This window comes from Solanum dulcamara, chromosome 9 (genome assembly GCF_947179165.1).
Source record: "Solanum dulcamara chromosome 9, daSolDulc1.2, whole genome shotgun sequence".
Taxonomy (NCBI): domain Eukaryota; kingdom Viridiplantae; phylum Streptophyta; class Magnoliopsida; order Solanales; family Solanaceae; genus Solanum; species Solanum dulcamara.
Window position 1 is genome coordinate 18,054,847 of NC_077245.1, and position 20,453 is coordinate 18,075,299.

At 32.4% G+C, this 20,453-nt stretch overlaps 2 protein-coding genes across 2 annotated transcripts; one reads left to right on the top strand and one right to left on the bottom strand.

Moving 5' to 3' along the window:
- Positions 1 to 546: 546 nt before the first annotated feature.
- Positions 547 to 1,858, top strand: LOC129903578 (xyloglucan endotransglucosylase/hydrolase protein 2-like). The gene is made up of 4 exons (XM_055979130.1): positions 547 to 724; positions 823 to 923; positions 1,202 to 1,407; positions 1,498 to 1,858. Exons 1-4 carry the CDS (start codon positions 547 to 549, stop codon positions 1,856 to 1,858), a joined length of 846 nt encoding a protein of 281 aa, XP_055835105.1.
- A 5,416-nt stretch (positions 1,859 to 7,274) lies between these two features.
- Positions 7,275 to 8,050, bottom strand: LOC129903579 (secreted RxLR effector protein 161-like). The gene is made up of 2 exons (XM_055979131.1): positions 7,597 to 8,050; positions 7,275 to 7,480 (listed from the first exon to the last, which is right to left on the bottom strand). Exons 1-2 carry the CDS (start codon positions 8,048 to 8,050, stop codon positions 7,275 to 7,277), a joined length of 660 nt encoding a protein of 219 aa, XP_055835106.1.
- Between the last annotated feature and the right edge of the window lie 12,403 nt (positions 8,051 to 20,453).

Below are 20,453 nucleotides of genomic sequence, written 5' to 3' on the forward strand. Positions count from 1 at the left end.
TTTAGGGTAAATAACCAAAATGAACACCTTTTTATACTTTAAGGACCATTTCAATCAATTGAACTATATTAACAACCAAGATGAACGCATTTGTTATATATTAAAGACTGTTTCAATCAATAAGTGAAATATATTAAGGATCAAAATAAAATGTTACCCATACATTAAAAACTATTTTAGTCATTTTCTCCCATAAATCCAATACTCTCTGTCTCAATTTATATTATGTAGTTTGACTATACATAGTGTTTAAGAAAGAAAGACTTTTGAAATTTGTGATATAAAATAAGTCATAGATATTTGTGTGGCTAACAATCATCTCATTAAGAATAATATGAACATTTTAAAGTTAAATTATTATTAAATATAAAAATAATTTTTTTTGGAATAACTAAAAAGAAATGTTTGTCATATAAATTAGGACGGAGTACTAAATGTTTTCTTTCACCTTAGGTTTTCTATAAATATATGACCAAACTTATTGCATTTTAGTCATTCTTCAACCAAACCAATTATCAATTTGTTGCTCGAGTACATTTGTGTATGATGATAGTTAGCTTTCAATCTAGTTTTGTTTTCATTAGTATTTCCTTTCTTGCTAGTCAATATGTAAGTGCAGATGAGGTTTCCTTTTACCAGAATTATTATCAGAAATATGGAGGTGACCATCTAATTGTTACTGACCAGGGAAAAGAAGTTTGCCTAGTGCTTGACCAATATACAGGTTATGTGACTGTCTACCTAAATATCGATCTTCTAGCTTTATCAAATTCATACATATAAGTAAAACAATTTAATTATCACTCATTTTCTTGAATTCAGGTTCTGGATTTATCTCAAATCAAAATTTTGGTTCTGGAGATTTTAGCATCAACTTAAAGATACCAAACAAGAACACTACAGGAGTTATAACAACATTTTACGTACGTACATTTGTGATATATATACATCTCGTTATTGTCATACGATACGATTTTATTTTATTTTTACTGATTTTATTGATACAATTAGTAAGGTAAGACAATATTCTTCAACCTTAATTTTCTTAAAACAAGACAAGTGATGATATACAACACCAACTTCATTATCAAAGTTATACAACATTTATATGAATCTTAATGATGAATAGCCTATTCGAATATATACATGCATATATATATCGTTTTCTCTGTTTAATCGATTGGTGATTGAACGTTTGCAGTTAACATCACTTCCAGTAAATGAAAATCCCGGAATACCCCATGATGAGGTTGATTTTGAGTTCCTTGGAGGAGATAACAAATATACGTTAAGTACAAATATATTTGCAAATGATGGAGGGAGTAGGGAACAACAGTTTAATCTCGAGTTTGATCCTACTGCTGATTTCCATACGTATCGAATTCTTTGGAACCAGTATCATATCGTGTAAGTAATATATATATTGTACGTCTTTGAATTATTATTTATGTAGACACACATTTGTTAATTACATTTTTGCGTACTTCTGTGAATTAGGTTCTTTGTGGATGATGTTCCTATAAGAGTTTTCAAAAACAATACTAATAATGGTGTGAATTATCCATCAAACAAAATGCACATAGAAGCAACAATATGGAATGATACAAACTGGCTGGGAGAAGTGGATTGGAGCCAAGCACCGTTCAGAGCTTATTATCGCGAATTTTCGATTAATGGATGTCAATATCAAGAATCAAACCTTCAAGATTGCTACAGCAATAACTACTATTGGAATACAATTACGAGTCTTACACCAGATCAAATTCAGAAATATGAAGATGTGAAGGCTGACCAAATGACTTATAATTATTGCGTGCAGAACAATACTAGAGATTTTCCAGAATGCATGTTAAATTGATGATGATCTTATACTACTAATATAATTATATATCTTAGCGTTTTTTTGTTATTTACGTAATGAATGCTTGAAAATACACACAATTGATGATGCTCACTATATCTTTTAAAATAGTAATACTTAATCTCCTAATAAACTACCAGCTGGCATCTAACAGATTGATGAATGTTAACTGATTATGATAACAAATTACTGACTAATACGAGTACTACAAATTCAGCTATAAGCTAAGTACAACTCATATGCTTCACAAAATAAATAGCCAACCCCCGCTCAAGTTGGAAGTGAGGATACATATTTGCTACAACAAATTCGATTATTAAAGACAAATAATTTCGTCACTTATAAATTATACTTCATCATAAAAAAAATTATAATGAATTTATTTTTTTAATTAATAAATCGTTTCTAAAATATGAATCGCTAAAAGTATACAAAAGACAATTTGTCAGAAAAAATATAATTTTTGTTGTTGATAGTATGATTTTGTCAGCACCAAAGTCAACTCCAATTAGAACATGATAAGAGACTAGATCCTAGTTGGACCATAAACGTTGCAAACATCATCCGTCTTCAAAGGGGTATTTATTACCTACTTCAACCCTTTTATAGCGTAACGTACAGTAGATTTAATCATGATAAGATTGATCCTTGTTCATTTTAATAAAGTTTCTTGAAATTCAAATATTTTGTGATTACATTCTATTGAAAAGCTCATCCAAGACACAGATTATGGCTTGCAGCTTGGAAGAGGTTAGACTCTGTAGACAGGCTTCAAAATTTTGGTATACATGTATGTACCATTAGGCTATGCTTTTTGTGGCATATAAAGGATTGAATTTTTTGGTCATTTAATTTTTAGAGAAGTAGGGAAAATTAGGCAAAATTAACCTCTGAACTTAGCACGAATTATTAGTTTCGTTCTCAAACTATTGACAGCCTTAAAAACATCCCTCTAGCTATTTGACTAACTGGACTTAAATATACCCCAATATGACACATGACATAGCAGTCTCAAACCCTTGTAGGAGCGTGGAGCTCTTAATAAAAAGTTGAGAGAAGTGTTGAAAACACCGCTGAAGTTGGCGAGAATTATTATTTTATCCCCGAACTATTAACAGCCTTGAAAACACCCATCTAATTGACTAAATGAATTTTAAAACAACCCTCTCTTGCCACATGGCATAACAAGTGATCTCAATTCTTTAAAAAATAACTGAGAAACTCCGTCGGTGTTCTTATAGAAGAAAACAATTGCTCATTTTTGCTTGAAAAATAACCGACATGTCGGGTTATTTTTTAAAAAAAACTATTAGAAAACCTATGAAGTCCGTAGAATTTATATATTCTACAAGAATGACCGAGAGAGGATGTATAAATTTGATATCGTAATATACCAGAAAATGTATATAATAGTCCATTTATGGTGTAGCAGTAAGAAAAAGAACGATTTAAAAAGGATTCAACTTGGCAAAGTTTTTGGTTCGTAATTGAGATTTGTTTTGACCCAATGGACAATACCATGGCAGGCAACAAGTTCTTTTAAACATTTTACCATTTTATCGATCCAAATTTTAATGTGCACAAGTGACATATGTTCACGGCATTTTCAAAAAACAAAAAATTGATGAAAGCGCAAGAAAAGCATTGTAAAAGTTAACGTTATAGAACAAAGAATGCTTTGGAAATTAAATTCGGTTATATTATATCCTCTACTATAACTTTTAAAGAGAAATATTGAAAGCAACCCTGAACTTGACGCGAATTATTAGCTTCGTCTCCAAACTATTGACAATTTTAAAAACACTTCTACTTGACTAACTGGATTTTCAAACACCCCTCTGATGTCATACAATATATGTGTACGCGCGTGAATAGCACATTTATATGTATGGCATGAGAGGAGTGTTTTAAAATTCAGTTAGTCAAGTAAAGTAGAGGAGTGTTCTTAAGGTTGTCAATAATTCAAGAACGAAACTAATAATTTATGCCAAGTTCAAAAATGTTTTCAACAGATTCCTCTTTATTCTTTGAATGCTCAATCACAAAAGCTCATGCTAGTTGTATTTGTTCGTGTCAATTGTTGTGGCATGCTAGCATTTATATCAAATTTAACATTTAAACTTTCAAAGTGATCTTTAATTTTATGTGACGACTGTCTTGTTTGTTTCAAGAGGAAATGGAATCTCAAGTGAAAAAAATTAAGGGGTTGATCTGTAAATATAGTACTTTAAATGCAATTCTTTTCCTTTTTAGACTTTTCTTTGTTAATATATTTCTTCTTAAATTGATTCATCCAATCAAATAGTTAATTGGAAGTAAAGTCCATACTATTAGTGTATATAATTTCAAAAAATAAAAAATAAAGAGCACAATTTCGATATATGTATAAAAATTGGAAGTAAATTAGATTTTTAAAAAGTTTATAACAATTCTTAAAAAAACCTAGCTCCTTGCCTCTCCTATATATAATAATGATGATTTATCAATACATCTCATTCTCAATGCAACTGAACTTATTGCAGCTGAGGTAGGAACTTCACAACAATGAAGTACATCTCACCCACAATACGTTGAGTTGCGTTGAGAAATCGCTTCCAACATGAATCTCTTCATGGATTCTTCAAAATTAAATGAATGAATCATCAAATATTGTAAAGTTTCCTCTTCATTATCTCTCCCTTATTTCATGATGTTGTATATATCCATTTATGTTTTGATTATTAATCCGTGTATGTCCAGATGTGAGTAAAATAAAAAGTATCAACACATGATTCTAGTTTTCGTTATAATATATGGATTTTGATATAAGTTTATTTGACTGATGTTAAAATGAAATTAAATATTTAAAATCTGATTTTTTTTTATGTTCAATCCAAAAATTTGTTTTTTAACCTTGAATAAGTGGTCAATTCAGCATTAAATGAAGAGTATGAAATACATTTTTTCCCAATCTGACTATAAAGAAAACAGTGGATCATAAATTTTATCAACTTTAAGTATCATTTTCGGTAAAATATTTATTTTAAAGTATGTGGGCTATACTTCATCAATTTTAAGCATCATTGATTAGTTGCAAATTTTATTTAGCGATTTATTTTTTATTTTAAGATTTTAGTATTTCCGCAAGTCTTTAATATTTCTTCAATTGGACTCATGTCACAAGATCGTAACTTTTAGCTTTGTTGCAGGAATATGCATTGCGCGTAACAATAATTTTGTTCCACTTGAAATATGCATCGACTCGAGGAGGTAATCAACTTACTTGGAAAAAGAAGTTCAATTTATAACCCAATTTTATATGAATGCAGGTTGATGATGAGGCAGCTTGGGAACCAGGGGTGGATCTATTAAGGCCCATAAACTTTGACGAAATCGTTATGTATATTGGTTATATATAAATATATATATATAAATAATAAATGTATCACTAGAGAACCAATAGAGTCTCTAGTGCGAGTGACAAAGAGTCATATATATTCTATGTGAGGTCATGGGATTGAATCCTAGTGGCTTTTTAAAAAGAAAAAAGATTTGACAGCAACACAACACAAATCTTTTCTTGCTTTTTATTTGTTTATAATTGTAACTGACTTTTATTAAATAATAATAAATAATTATTTTTGACTAAATTAAATTATTAGTCTTTGCTTTTCTTTATTTCTTATTAGTTAATATTTGCTTAAAGATAAAAAATTTAAAAAGTTTTGTTCTCTACTTTTTTTCCAAATATGGATTTGGTTCTTCTCCATTTTTTTTATCCATTTTTTGCAAATTTCTATTTAGATGTGTGACAAATATGTTACTTAAATATTAAAGATCTATATTAATTAGTTTTCTTAATCAAAGAAGTTTACTAATTAACCATGACTAAATGAATTGATTTTGTTATTTAAAATTTTCAACTTTGGTAAGAAATTATCAATTTTTCAAAATTTTGGGAACAAATGAAACTACTTCAGTTAAATAGCATTAACATTTTCATATACAATGAAGAACTATAGTTTTACAACTTGAGTCACGATCAAGATCTATAGACATTTTCTTTTTTCAAAAAAATCTATCTATTTTTGAAAAAATTGTCTAACACAAAATTACTTTATTTTTCTTTGTATTTTATGGCAAAGTAATTTTAATACTTTTTATTTAATATCTAAATGCTATAAAGTCTATTTTATAATTTACAATGTTTTCTCTTCGTAAAATAACTTTTTAAAATATTGATTTTGATTTGACAAAAATTTGTCTGTGAAGAAATATTTTTTTGTGAATGGAAAAACTATAGATAACTAAAATGATTTAAATAATGGTGCTAAAAACTTGTGCCTTATTTTATGGCTAAAACTAGATAGATTTAAATGATAGTATATATCCTTTAATCATGATTAAGAAACTTGATTACTTCAAATTTGCATCATTGTTATATGAATAAGACATGGAGAGGAGTCGAATTCTCCAAATATCAACCTTCCTCGCCAGTCGCTTCAGCCTAGCGTCGTTGTTGTTGCTTTCTCCATCGACAACGGACGATTGACCTACTATGACACCTAGAGACTTCAAATTTTGGATCCGCTTCTGTTGGGAACTTATACTTAGCCTATTAGCCACGACTTTAAGGAGCATAATAGGATAGCCGACATATTAGTGAAAACAAGAGAGAAGGCAATAGCTTTTGGTAATGTAGGACAGTTCCTCCATTATTTGTTTGAAGCAGATACACCTATATATATGGCAAAAAAATAACTATTTTGTTTGAAACATTTTGGCATTTAATACTAATCTTAGGCCTATTTCTCTCCTAAGATGTAAAAGAAGGCAAGGTTTTAATGTCCCCCTTTAAGATGTATTTTGCTTTTGATTTACTTACGCCTTATACCACATGAAGTGAAAGCCTTAGTGAATGATTTTCAGTGGGATGAAAATCATGTACTATTTTGATGCATATTAGCTATTGTTAACAGAAACGTGAAAAGATATAAAGAATAAGGAAGAACAACAATATTTAATGTGGTTCAGATCATAATGATCCCCACCAAAGAACAACTGCTTTTGTATTAACAAAGAAAAGGAAGAGATCTCAAATACATCAAAGAGAATTACTCTCTCAACTCTCTACTCTTCTAATGTATTTTACTATGAATTTTTGAATGATTTCAACAATGAAGAATGGGCATCCTTTTATAGGTGGCCAAACAGGGGCTCCTAACATAAAACGAGAAAAGGAAAATGAAATACAAATTTTGTCCTCCACAAATTTTAGCTTGCTCTCCAAGTTCAATTCCTAGCCAAGTAAGTTGGCATATGAAATTTTCTTCCATTGGTTTGACACCACAAAGACCAAATCAACTTCTTCAATCTCCACCTTGTTTTGCATTCTGAGCATGCATATGAACAATTCCGGCCAAAACTTCTAAGCTTACTGGGAAATCTCATTGTAAGAAACAAGAAGAATCAAACCTTTGTTGAACACACTAGCTCCATCTAGCAGTTGTTCTCCCAGAGTTGCATTAGTTGATGCATACTCCCGCCAAGTCCTTGCAGTGTGCACAAGCGGGACTATCTTGGTTAACATGTCTGTAGCTTTATCATCTGTGATAACCTTCTCGATCTTGATATCTCTCTCTTTAACGACATCTCAAATGAAATAAAATCTGACATCAATGTGCGCGCTCATGAAATCTTTGATTTTTAATCAAATAAATAGCACTTTGGATATCACATCTTAGAGTTGATTCCACCTGAACCAAACTCAATTTTTCCACCAAACCTTTCAATCAGATATTTCACTTCCTCTGTTGCTGACATATATTCTGTCATTGTTGTAGACAAAGCAACAATCGACTGTAAAGTCGATTTCCAACTAACGACACTGCCAATGAGAGTAAAAATGTATCCAGTTGTGGACTTCTTATCAAGATCCCTTGCATAGTAAGAATTCACATAATCGAGAACTAAAAGATCTTCACTTTTTTGAAAGGTTAGACCAACATCACAAGCTCCTTTGAGATATCTCAATATCCACTTGACAATTTTCCAATGCCTTTTTCCTAGATTGTCTATGTACCTGCTTACTGCACTTATAGATTGAGCAATATCTGGACGTGTGCACATCATAGCATACATAATGCTACCAACTGCGCTAGCATAAGGAACCGTTAACATATGCTCCACCCTATCCTCAAATTGAGGCATTTATAACTCTGAAAGCTTAAAATTAGAAGCTAATGATGTATTTACAAACTTGCTCATACGCATGTTGAATATCTCAAGAACCTTTTCGATGAACCTCTTCTTAGAAAGATGTACAACATCATCTTCTCTTAAAATCTCTATTTCAAGAATTTTCTTTGCAGCTCCCAAATCCTTCATGTCAAGTTCCTTGCTCAATAGTTTCTTCAAAATATTTATATCAAACATCTTCTTGTGATACACACAATTATCAAATGCACTCCTCGAGAATCCATGTATAGTCATAAACGCATCAAACCTCTTGTAACACTATCTAGGGAATTGCTTCAAACCATACAAAGACTTCTTTAGTTGGCATACATGATCTTTTTTTCCCTCAGCTAGGAAACCTTCAGGTTGATCCATATAGATTGTCCCTTTTAGATCACCACGTAAGAAAGAGATTTTGACATCAAGTTGTAGAAGCTCCAAATCAAATTATGCAACCAATTTTAGTAGGATGCAAATTGAGCTATGTTTCACGACTGGAAAGAAGATCTCATTATAGTCAATTCTCTCCTTTTGACTAAAATCCCTTGCAATCAATCTCGACTTGAACCTGACATCTTCCACTTTTGGAATACCTTCTTTATTTCTTGTAGACTCATTTGCATCCAACTATTCTCTTCTTCTTTGACCTTTTAACTAAGACTCATGTCTCATTTTTGTGAAGAGACTCCATCTCTTCCATCATGGATAACCACTATTGTGCAGCATCCTTGCAAGAAGTTTCTTCAACATACGAAAAGGGATCAAGATCTTTAATATCTTCTTCTGAAACTACAAATGCATTTGCAATCAGATTTGCTTCCTCTATTAGACGTTCTGATTTTCGTATCTTTATTTTGTCCCTTCATTTTACAATTATGTATGATACATTGACAACAAGATATTCAAGATCTGCATCTTCTAACTCATCAATTTGAGTCTCTTGATTCTTTTCCTTGGTAAGCTCCACTGTTAGCTCCACCTGCTCATTATTTTTATTTCTTGATAACTTCACAAAAACTTTACAAGGATCTAGTATAAGAGGATTCATCAAAGGGAACATCTCTACTAACTACAAATTTGAGTAAGGAAAAATACCAAAGCTTGTACCATTTTACTCCATCTACATACCCTACGAATATATCCATCTTAGCCCTTGGTTCAAACTTTTCTTCATTAACATAATAATATGTTGGAAACTCAAATATTCACAAGTACGAATGGTTAGAGGGTGCACTTGACCATACCTCATTCGAAGTCTTAAAGTCAATCGATGATGTTAAATATCGATTGACAATATGAGAAGCAGTGTGAACTGCTTCAGCCCAAAATACTTTGGATATTTTAAATTGTAAGAGTATACAACAAGCCTTCTCAACAAGAGTTTTGTTCATCCTCTCAGAAATTTCATTCTGTTGTGGTGTGTATTTGACTGTCTTATGTCTTGCAATCCTATGAACCTTGCAGAAATCATTAAACTCTTCACTGAAAACTTCAATCCATTATCTATGCGAAGATACTTGATTTTTCTCTCCATTTGATTATCAACCAAAATTTTCCATTCTTTAAATGCTTCAAAACATCACTTTTAAATGCTTCAAAAATATCACTTTTTGCCTTCAAGAAATGCACCCAAATCTTTCGTAAAAAATTATCAATAAATGTGAGAAGATACCTCTTTCCTCTCTTTGATGAAAGCTTAGAGGGACCCCATAAATCTGAATGGATGCAGTCTAGCATCCCTCCCGTCTTGTGCTTGCCAGTATTGAAACTGACCTTCTTTTGCTTTCCTAGGACGTAATGCTCATAAAATTTAAGTGTGCTGATCTTCTCACTATTTAAAAGGTTGTATTTTTTCAACATATCCAGTCACCGTGCGCTCATATGGTTCAGTCTCATGTGCCATAATTTTTCCATGTCATCATCAAATAGCTGCACTATAAATGCACTAACATAGCCAACAATGGATCTTCTTGCTTGTGTGTAGAGGCCATCCTCTAGCTTGGCCTTCAGCATGACTAAACACCCTTTAGTCACTTTCATAGTACCTCCTTCGCTCATGTACTTATAGTCTTGTTTATAAGAGTATCTACGGAGATCAAATTATTCTTTAGATTAGGAATATGACAGACTTATGTAATAGACCTCATGATGTCATCATGGCAGCGAACCCGAACTGAACTAATATCAATTATTTTACAAGTTGTATTATTGCCCATTACTATGGTTCCTTCACTTGTCTCATAGTTGATGAACCAATCTCTACAGAATATCATATGCAGAATACAATCAGAGTCTAACACCCATTTATTGTCATAGACTCCACTATTTCATGATGTTGTTAGTACATATTCATCATCAGAATCATGTTCCTGCTCAATAATGGATGCACTCGCCTTTTCCTTAGATTTTGACATAGGGCAATCTCGTTCAAAATGCCCTTTCTTGTGATAGCCTCAACACTCTCCATTATTCATCTTCACACGAGACTTTGATCTGTGCTTTGATTTGCTTCTTTCCTGTTGGCTAGTACGGACTCTCACAAAGAGCCCACTAGCTTTGTCATTTTTGTCTCTTTCAAAATGCCTCCTCATATCACAAGAGTTAAGTGCTTGCCACACTTGCTCAAGAATGATAGGCTCCTTGATATACATAATTTAATTTTTAATATCAAGATATTTTGAAGTCAATGAAAATAGCAGAGCACATAAAAGTGTCTCTTCATCCGTTTTAATCCTGACAGTCTATAAGTCCATCACAAGTTTATTGAGCGCATCTAGATGGTCTTGCAAAAAAGTAGCTGACTTTATTTTAAATGTGTGAAGATGTTGTTGTAACAATATTTTTGTTTTCACCGATCGTCCCTAGTAAGTCCCTTTCGGCCTTTCTAATAACTACTTGACCATCCCCTCGGTATTTATACTCACTTCACAGAGCACGTTAGGTGCAAGAAATGGTTGAATTACACTTAATATATCTCCTTCAATCTTTTCCTTGTCGGAATTCGATGTGTCATCAGGGTACTTTTTGTCAATAGCATGGATTGAACTTTTTCTCCGCAGTAACACCATCATCTAGATTTTTCAGATATTGAAGTTGTTGCTTAGTTAATCTATCAATTTCAAACATCATGGAACTTATTGTTACTTGTTCTTCCTCTTCTATTATAAAGTATTTGAAAATATAGGAAGCCAAAATAATTTTTTTCTGATGTGGAAGTTCAGATTGTGCTGCAACCACAGAGCATACTCAGACAGAACCTTGACTCTGATATCAATTGTTAGCGAAAATGTGGAAATATATAAAGAAAAAGAAAGAACAATAATATTTAACGTGGTTCGAATTAGAATGATCCTACGTCCACCAGAGAACAATTGTCTGTATATTAACAAAGAAAAGAGAGAGATCCCAAATACATATTTGAGAATTGCTCTCTCAACTCTCTACTCTTCTAATGTATTTTAATATGAATTTTTGGATGAATTCAAAAATGAAGAATGGCCATTCTTTTGTAGGTGACTAAACTTGGGCTCTAAGCACAAAATGAAAAAAAAAAAAAAGAAGTACAAAATTTGTCTTCCACAAATTTAAGCGTGCTCTCCAAGTTCAAATCCTAACCAAGCAAATTGGCACATGAAATTTTCTTCCATTGGGTTTGACCCCACAAAGACTAAAACAACTCTTTCAGCCATTAATATATTTTCCACCATAAAATGTGTGCAATGCCGTTCATTTATGATGTTACAAAAGGGATGGAGCTACAATCTAGTACGGGTGTGCAAGTGAACGCATATTGTCAAAAAATGACATTGTTTACGTTAGACAAAATTTATTAAATATCAATATATAATTCATTTTGCACGCCCTTGACATTAGTTGTGCCTTTGGCGCAGTGAAAAAAGTGTTCAAAAGTGTTGATGAGGTTAGGAGTTCAAATCCTCATCATATTATGATTTTTTTCCTTTGTTTGTCAAACTCACTGTTATATTATTCACACAATCCTTTCCAAAGAAATTTTGTGGGTCCGCCTAATCTCACAGTCACTCTATCAAACCAAAATTGTATTTTTCTTTCTTTTTTATGAGTCATTAGGTACTACTTATTTAATAATTATTTTCTTCATTTCAATTTATATGGCATAGTTGAAATATGAGAGTCAATCAAAGTTTTTTTACAAATTTTTTATGTCTTTGAAATGTGTTAAATTATTAATTTTTTGTGGTTTATGTTATTGTTTAGGTAATTTTCAAATATATAAATTTTATTTCAAAAGCTATTATTTCTGAATTCACGATCTAAATTTAAAATTTTGAATCAACTGTGCTAGATAAATTAAAACAAGAAAAATATTAAATTTAACTGAAACCTTAATTTGGATGTATATTTATATCAAATATAAAATAATCTTTCAAACTAGTTTTTATTAAAAGAATTAGAAGAAAAGATTATATGCAATTATATTTTTCCATTTTCTCCTAAATAGGGTTATTGAAGGTTTGGGGAAAAAATAGTTCATAAGGGATTAATTTTTTCATAGTTTTGTAAGTGAATCTGGAGATTTGAAACCTTTGATTAGAATTTTCACATATTTTCTATCAAAATAAAAGAAATTTAACATACATCTATTGAAATAAAGAAGTAGCAAAATCGATAGATTGAAAAATAACTTTATATATAAGTAAAAATTAATATAAAAAAATTGACTGTCTCATATGTGTTCAGTAAATTGTTGACCTATTCATTATACAATTATTATTTCAGTTGATATAATTTATCGTGTATTTTTTAAAACATACAAAATTAGAGATTAATATTTTTTTTCCAGACGTTTTGTGTTTAGTGGAAAAAAAATTATTGACGGAATTGATAGTAAACTCGCTAGATTGAGCAAGCTGGATATATATCCTAGTCACTAAAAAAAATTGTTTATTATTTTTAAAAATTATGCACATCCTTCATAAAAAATCTAGCTCCACCACTGTCTTATAAGTTATAATATAAAAGTTTATCCTGTGCTATTCCATCAACTTATGTAAAGGAAAATGATGGTTGTAAATTTGACAAAACAATGTGTTAGGTTGTTACCACATGATTTTTGTAACGACACATTTGACAAGTGGGGGAACCAATAGAGCAAAATGTGTATAGTGGTCACATGTGAGAGTTTAATTTTCTACCAAGAAAGAGGAGAAAACCCCAATTTTACTAAACAACCCGTGATTGAACAAGATGTCAGGGACATGCATGCATGCACCCAAACAGTGGCGTAGCTCCATAAAATAAATTGTCAATTGTACATTCTTCAAATATTATATTCTATATAGAGAAAATTATACAAAGGATAAAAGTCAAAAAAAAAAAATTATAATTATTGAGACAGGTCAATTAATCTCCAACGTAACTCTAACAAGAGTTTCATGAATGAATGGCTATAGTCACAAGATCGAATACCATCTCCTTATGTAATTGTATCTCTACATCAATTTGTATCTATATTATACTAGTTCTAATTACGTATGTTGCACGTGTTTTTCGTGATAAATTATAAAAACCTTATATGGTGGCTTTCACTAATACCATCTTATGTCTTTCTATCAATTAAGAGACAGAAAATGCACAATAAAGGTAGTAACAATACGTTCAAGGAGAGCTTTGTGACCATTAGCATTTCTATGAAATGATTTCAACTTAAACATTGTATGAATTCATCAGTTCAGAATAAAATAAGTTGCATAATTTGTTTAGTAGGAATGATAAAAGTTCCACCAATTTCAGAAAGTTTTCAGATACATTCATATTGTGTAATGTCTTGCATTTTTATATTACCCATCAATAATCCTAAAGGGATAATATATCTTTAACAGGTAAAAATGTCGTCTTCATATAGACAATTTGATCTTCTAAGGTTTTACGTTGAGTCAAACATAAAAGAATTGTAGTCTAACTTACATAACATATTAATCAGAGGTTTCGGGGTTCGAGTCCTAAAAATGGAAAAAAAAATATTGGGAGCGCCACCTCAGAATGAGCTCTGCAGTGTGCGATTCGAATTTGGTTGGGACTCCACGGGCTCCGAACACCAAATGAGAAAAAAAACATAATAAATTTATAAAAGAAAAATGAAAAAAAGAAGAAGTTGTAGTAAGGTCTTTGTCTCACATGTCCTGAACATGTAATCAGTGATAACGCTCTTTGAATCCTTTTGTTAGTTATCTAAATTAAACATGATTAAAAAATCACATATTTTAAAAAGCCTAAAAATAAACATTAAAGGAACAATTTCTTAGAACATAAAAATATATCATAATTGCTAATTAACTTGCTAAAATGCCAACATTTTCAAAAAAAAACAAAAAACAATCAACCTTTGGTGAGATTCTAGCACTCCATTCCCGTGTTGCAAACTCTGTTAAGAGTTCTATAATCTTAAGACTTGTGATAAAATTCCTCATTAATATGTAATAAATAATGAAATAAAAGAAGAGATAATGAAAAATTCATTATTCTATATTAACCCATCTAACTAATCTTGAAAAAATAAATGATAGTATGTTAAAAATTATTCAACTTTCATAAATAGTTAAACGTGGGATTGTAGTTATTAGGCAAGTATTATTATAGCTTTTCATAACTACTTATCCTCACAACTCTTCATTTTTCTACTTTATTCTATCAATAAATAAATTAACTTTCAATTTATAAGGGGAATAAAAGGAGAAAAAGAGAGAAAATAACATATTTGACATTGATTTTTAATACTACACACAAAGAATTAAAATAGGGTTGTTAAACTTCGTAATTACTCATCCGAACGTGTAATGGAGCATTAAAGTAGGGATTAAGGAGTAATTAATTAATACACAGATAAATGAAGATTTTCTTCTTGTCATGGACATTCTCCTTTCTTTTCTGTTCCTTCTCGACTCTTTTCTTCCTTCATTCAATTTCCTACGAGGGACATTTCATGATCTAATAATTAGTTTTCTCACACTTGAACGTACATTCGATTGAGTTTTGTCACAGGTCATTGCCTTCCCAATAGTGCTTTTTTTCCCATAATTATTTCATTTCTTGAAATTTCTGGTGATCAAAGTCCTCATCAAGGTCTGAACCTTCACTCTCAGTTGCTTTGAGAGCTAGAGTTATATCCTTACTTCCTTGTTCCTTGATAAAATGTATGCATCTCCTACACGTCAGGGACCAGGTCCCTTAGCAGAATAATAAAGCAGAAATGTAAATATCAGGAAGTAAAATCAACACAAGCTTTTACGTGAAAACATCCTTTCTCAAGGGAGGAAAAATCACGACATGTCTCACAGGATTTCACCAACCAACTCCACTAATTAAAGAATCAAGATTCAGATTACAACCCCTTGCAATCTAGGAATTGAACTCTCAATCTCTTCCCCCTCACTGTAACACCCATTTTACATACATATTCAAAGCAATAACTCTATTGCCCACTAAATCAATAAGCTTTAGCCGACTTAGACTTCAACATGCCTTCATAGTACACCCTAGCTATATTGACACAGAATAATAGAAGACTTAAGTTGATCTAATTCCTTTATAAATTAGGAATAGATCTACAATAATAAGAACAGAAACAAAGACTCTAAAAACAACTAAGAACTGTGATAGCTCTATCAGGTCCTTATGTTCTTCGAGACTGTATTTTTAGAGAATGGAGCTTTTGATGTGTAAAACAATCATATGCAAGAACTGTAATTGTGTTATTGAGAAAGACACATATAAATATGCTTGACACAATAGCTGGAGCCATGCTATTGGTTGGAAGCTCGTCACCCTGCAAAACGACTCGCACTAGCGCACTACTGACTTGCAGTTTTGGCAGAGTGTGCAGTGTACTTTTTGTTGGTTGTCTCTTTCAGGTAATCCGAACTCTCCCATAGGATCAGGTCCCTTACTAGTTTCCATAATTTGTTAAATCATCAAAACTACATAATATTATTTTCCTCCTTTTTAATGATGACAAACCAATATGTGTGGTTCCCCCTTTCAACAATATTCCCCCTATCACCAATCTACCTTACAACTAAACTGAAACATCTTACAGCCACACAGTATTCCCCTTTTTGAGATCATAAAAAAGGGCAGCAATAAACTAAGATCAAAACAAGCAAGTTTTCAGAAAAGCCATGGTCATTTTGGACAATACAAGCATAAATAAACAAGAAAATAACTAAAGAAAAGATTGGTAGAAACAGGGTAATTCATTCCAAAAGGTTAGATAAGGTAGTATCAAGGACAGTACATAAAAACTACAAACAAGAACCATTGTGACATAACTGACAAAAGGGATAGAAAGGGAACAAGCTTTGCAAAATAGAGCAAATCAAGAAGATGGGGTTTTTTGAGTGAGAGTCTTGGTCTGCTTTCATGGTATTGAAGCACTTTGCCTTTGAGACTGGAGACATGTGCAGCAAGACTTGCCTTCTGAGTCTTGAGGTCTTGAAGTTCAACAGAACCAGGTCCCTCGAATTGTGCTTTTTCCAATTAACCCTTTAAAAGAACAATCTCAGCATCTTTGGCACTCAATAAGGCTGTTATTTCTTCCAACTCGTGCTTCAAGTGGGTCTGTTCATTTAGCAGTTCTGACATCTTGCTAACCTGCATTATTTTCCCTTCCACACACTCATATTCTACCAGAGTATTCATCAAGAAAGATTTCTTCACATTTCATCTAACTCCAGCTCCTAGAGAAATATCAAAATGAGCGAACACTCGAGTGAGGAAGCAACTATACCCTATACCATCCTTTCCATCCTTGATTGAAATAGTCTTGTGCATGTGTTCCAAAATGATTGCAGACGGGTTAATGGCATCAAACTTGATAAAGGCCTCCATAACAAACAAGTCAGTAGCAGATGCAACTATTCTCTTCTCCGACCTGGGAAGAAAAACCTTGTTATGAATTCAAAATAGAATTGATTCCCCCCTCCCCTTTTGATAAATTTCTTGGGAAAAACAACAGTGCTCAATTTCTAGAGTTTTCCACACTTTTGAACAAAGCCTTTTGAGTAGGTCCTTCCTCCAATAGATCTGATCCCCTTTGTTGGAACAAGTATATCCTCATCCAAATGAATCTCCTTGCTTCTAATTTTGGAGTGAAGACTCTCATCCTCTTCAAACACAGCATTGTAGTAGAAATCCCTTATTTTTGCTTCATGAAGCACATGAATATGATCAACAAATAAATTAGTCCATCCTTGCAACTTGACTGCATCAACCAGGTCACACATTCCTGGCTTAGTTAGGATCTCTGAATCAAAAACTCTACCATTCAATACTTTTTGAGTCTTTAAAATGTTGACTCTCTCTTCTTGGGTTAATTCATTTTCAATCTTCATCTTCATACTTTGTAAACCTGTTCCCTTCTCAAACTCAGGCTCAGATGCTGCAAAAATCCCATCAGTGTCTTCAATTGACACTTCTTTTTTCCTCTTTGATGTCTCCTTCTCCTGTTTTTTTTCTTTTCTTTTCCTTTTGTGCTACATTTATTTCGAGTGGAAGCTTTTCTTTATCTGAGTTTTGGTGCTTGTTTCCCTTTTTGCAGAGCTTTGCCTTTCCTTTCACTTATTCAAAGGGCTTCTTATTTAGAACCCTTTTTTTTGCTTAGTTGTAAGTATGCTCTGTAGCACTCACAAGATCATCAAACTTAGTTTCATTATCACTCCCTTCTTTGGAGACTTCTATGACATTCTCCATAAGGATTTGATCCTCTTCTACCCAGACTCTCATCCTTCTCCCATTTTTAGTTATTCAAGATTTGTTCTCTTTCATGGCATCACTAATAAGTTTCTTAGTAGAGCCCTAATAGGATAGGATTTTAGCTCCAAAGCTTGTTAATCAGAAACTTTCTCCTTTCCTTTACTTGAAACAGGTACCATTTTTCTATAAAATACGATTGTCCTCATCATCATCATCATCAAAAGTAACAGATAGGGGTGGAATAGTTCCAGGGGTTTTATCAAACTTAGGAGGCAATTCCTCAGAGGTAAGTTTGGGAGTACATATTCCTTCTTTTGAGAGTATAGGAACTATATTCCTTCATTACTGCAAGATTCTCTACTACCAATTCCTCACTCGCGGCCAAGATGTTCGATCATGTGCCTTTAAGTTTTGGAATGTCTTCTTCAAAATGTTGTTAAGAAACAACAGATGAAGAGAGACCAGGTTGTGATGGGCGTAGTTCATGCTCAATAAGGGTTTTGGACTGAACTGACCTATTAGGGGAAGAGTTTTTTTGGTTCATTCAGATATAGAGTGTGAGAGCACATTGGTAAGGCATTTTCATTGATTGAGGGAATAACATCAGTTACAGGAGTTTCTGTGTCTTCAATCAAAGAAATGGTTGAAATGTGGGTTAAAGGAAGTGGGTTATCAGAAAAGGAAGAGAAAGCAAAGGGGTTGATTTCATGGAGAGCTTCTAGCATTTCTCTTGTGTGAGAGATTGGTTGCGACATTGTTCATGAGATTGAAGAGAAAATCTAAGAGACGAAGTTAGAGAGAGAAAGAGATTTTTTGAAGGAAATAAGATTTTTGAATTTTTAGGAAATAAGGGAGTATATAAGGAAGTAAAGATGTGTGCCAGGTCCATTTGAAAATTTACAACATTTTATTTTTTAATGATGGGACAACGGTCAGATGATTGTTGACTGATGTGTGGCAATAAAAATAGTTTCTTATAGGCAATTTAAATGTAGTGCAAAGAATACTAACCTTTGAAATAGGACAAGGTCCCTCTCTTCAAGTTGAAGTGATTAGCCATGCTCCTCTAGTTCTTACCTTACTCAAGTTTGTTCCTTATATGTGTATACCTGCATAGGTATGAGACTGACTTTACCAAACAAATATTACAATACAAACACCAAAGATACCTGCTAGTCAATGAGGGTTGCGAGCTTCAAATAAAATTAGCTCAGTCAAGCTTCCACATTCCCAACTTCAATATGTTCTATTCAAACTTATCCCTTCTTAAAGCCTTGGTAAAGATGTCAGCAATTTGATCTTTAATTTTGTAGAATTGCATAATAATATTTCCCTTTTCAATATTATCTCTCAAAACGTGATGTCTGACATCAATATGTTTAGTTCTCTTATGTTGTACTGGATTCTTTGCCATGTTTAGTGTACTAGTATTATCACACTGAAGAGGAGTTGTGTGAGTCACTACTCTAAAATCTTCTAGTTGCTCTTTAAACCACAGCAGTTGTGTAAAACATGATGTTGTTTCCACATACTCTGCCTCAGCAGTTGAAAGAGCAACTGAATTCTGTTTTTAGTACCCAAAGAGATGAATGAGGAACCTAGAAACTGATCCACTCTAGAAGTTCTCTTTCTATCAACCTGATATCCTATATAATATGCATCAGCATATCCCACCAAGTCAAACGAATCACCTAATGGATAGAATAGGACTAGGACCCCTATTTTCTTCAAGTATTTAAAGATTCTTTTGGCAGCTTTCAAATGTGATTCCATAGGATAGGCCTGAAATCTAGCATATATACCAACACTAAATACGATATCAGGTTTACTAGCATCTAAATATAACAATGAACCAATGATACCTCTATACATGGTTTTATTTACAGCAAGATCATGTCCATCTGCATTTAGTTTTGAATTTATTCCCATAAGAGTATCAATAGGCTTTGCATCCATCATGTGAAACTTCTTAAGAAGCTCCTTGATATACGTTTCTTGACAAATAGAAGTACCATTTGGAGTTTGCTTTATTTTTAATCCCAAAAAGAAACTCAATTCTCCCATCATACTCATTTCAAATTCACTCCCCATCAATGCAACAAACTCTTCACACAAAGCTTCAGAAGTTGCTCCAAAAATAATGTCATTAACATAAACTTGAATAATGAGCATCTCCTTGCCTCTTGATTTTAAAAAGAGAGTGTTGTCAATTTTTTCTCGTTTGAACCCATTTTTTAGAAGAAATTTAGACAATCATTCACACCAAGTTCTAGGAGCCTGTTTCAGTCCATAAAGAGTTTTGTCCAATTTAAGCACATGATTTGGATAGTCAATATCTTCAAATCCAGGAGGTTGCATTACATAGACTTCTTCCTTCAGATAGACATTTAGAATTTACTTTTCACATTCATTTGAAATAATTTGAACTCCATGAGATTACAAATGAAATAAGAATTTTGATAGCTTTCATCCTTGCCACAGGAGCAAAGGTTTCATCAGAGTTAATGTCTTCTTCTTAGTTATATCCCTGCACCACCAATCTTGAATTATTCATTATAATAGTACCATGTCCATCCAATTTATTCCTGAAGACCCACCTAGTCCCTATTATAGTTATGTTAGAGAGGGCCTGGGGAATAGGTGCCAC

What these genes read in the sequence shown, in the direction of transcription:
- LOC129903578 (XM_055979130.1), top strand. Translation starts at nt 547, where the DNA reads ATGATAGTTAGCTTTCAATCTAGTTTTGTTTTCATTAGTATTTCCTTT. An exon ending in AGTGCTTGACCAATATACAG is followed by an intron (nt 725 to 822) that starts GTTATGTGACTG and finishes TCTTGAATTCAG; the next exon opens with GTTCTGGATTTATCTCAAAT. An exon ending in TGGAACCAGTATCATATCGT is followed by an intron (nt 1,408 to 1,497) that starts GTAAGTAATATA and finishes TCTGTGAATTAG; the next exon opens with GTTCTTTGTGGATGATGTTC.
- LOC129903579 (XM_055979131.1), bottom strand. Translation starts at nt 8,050, where the DNA reads ATGCCTCAATTTGAGGATAGGGTGGAGCATATGTTAACGGTTCCTTAT. An exon ending in AAAAATTGAGTTTGGTTCAG is followed by an intron (nt 7,481 to 7,596) that starts GTGGAATCAACT and finishes ATGTCGTTAAAG; the next exon opens with AGAGAGATATCAAGATCGAG.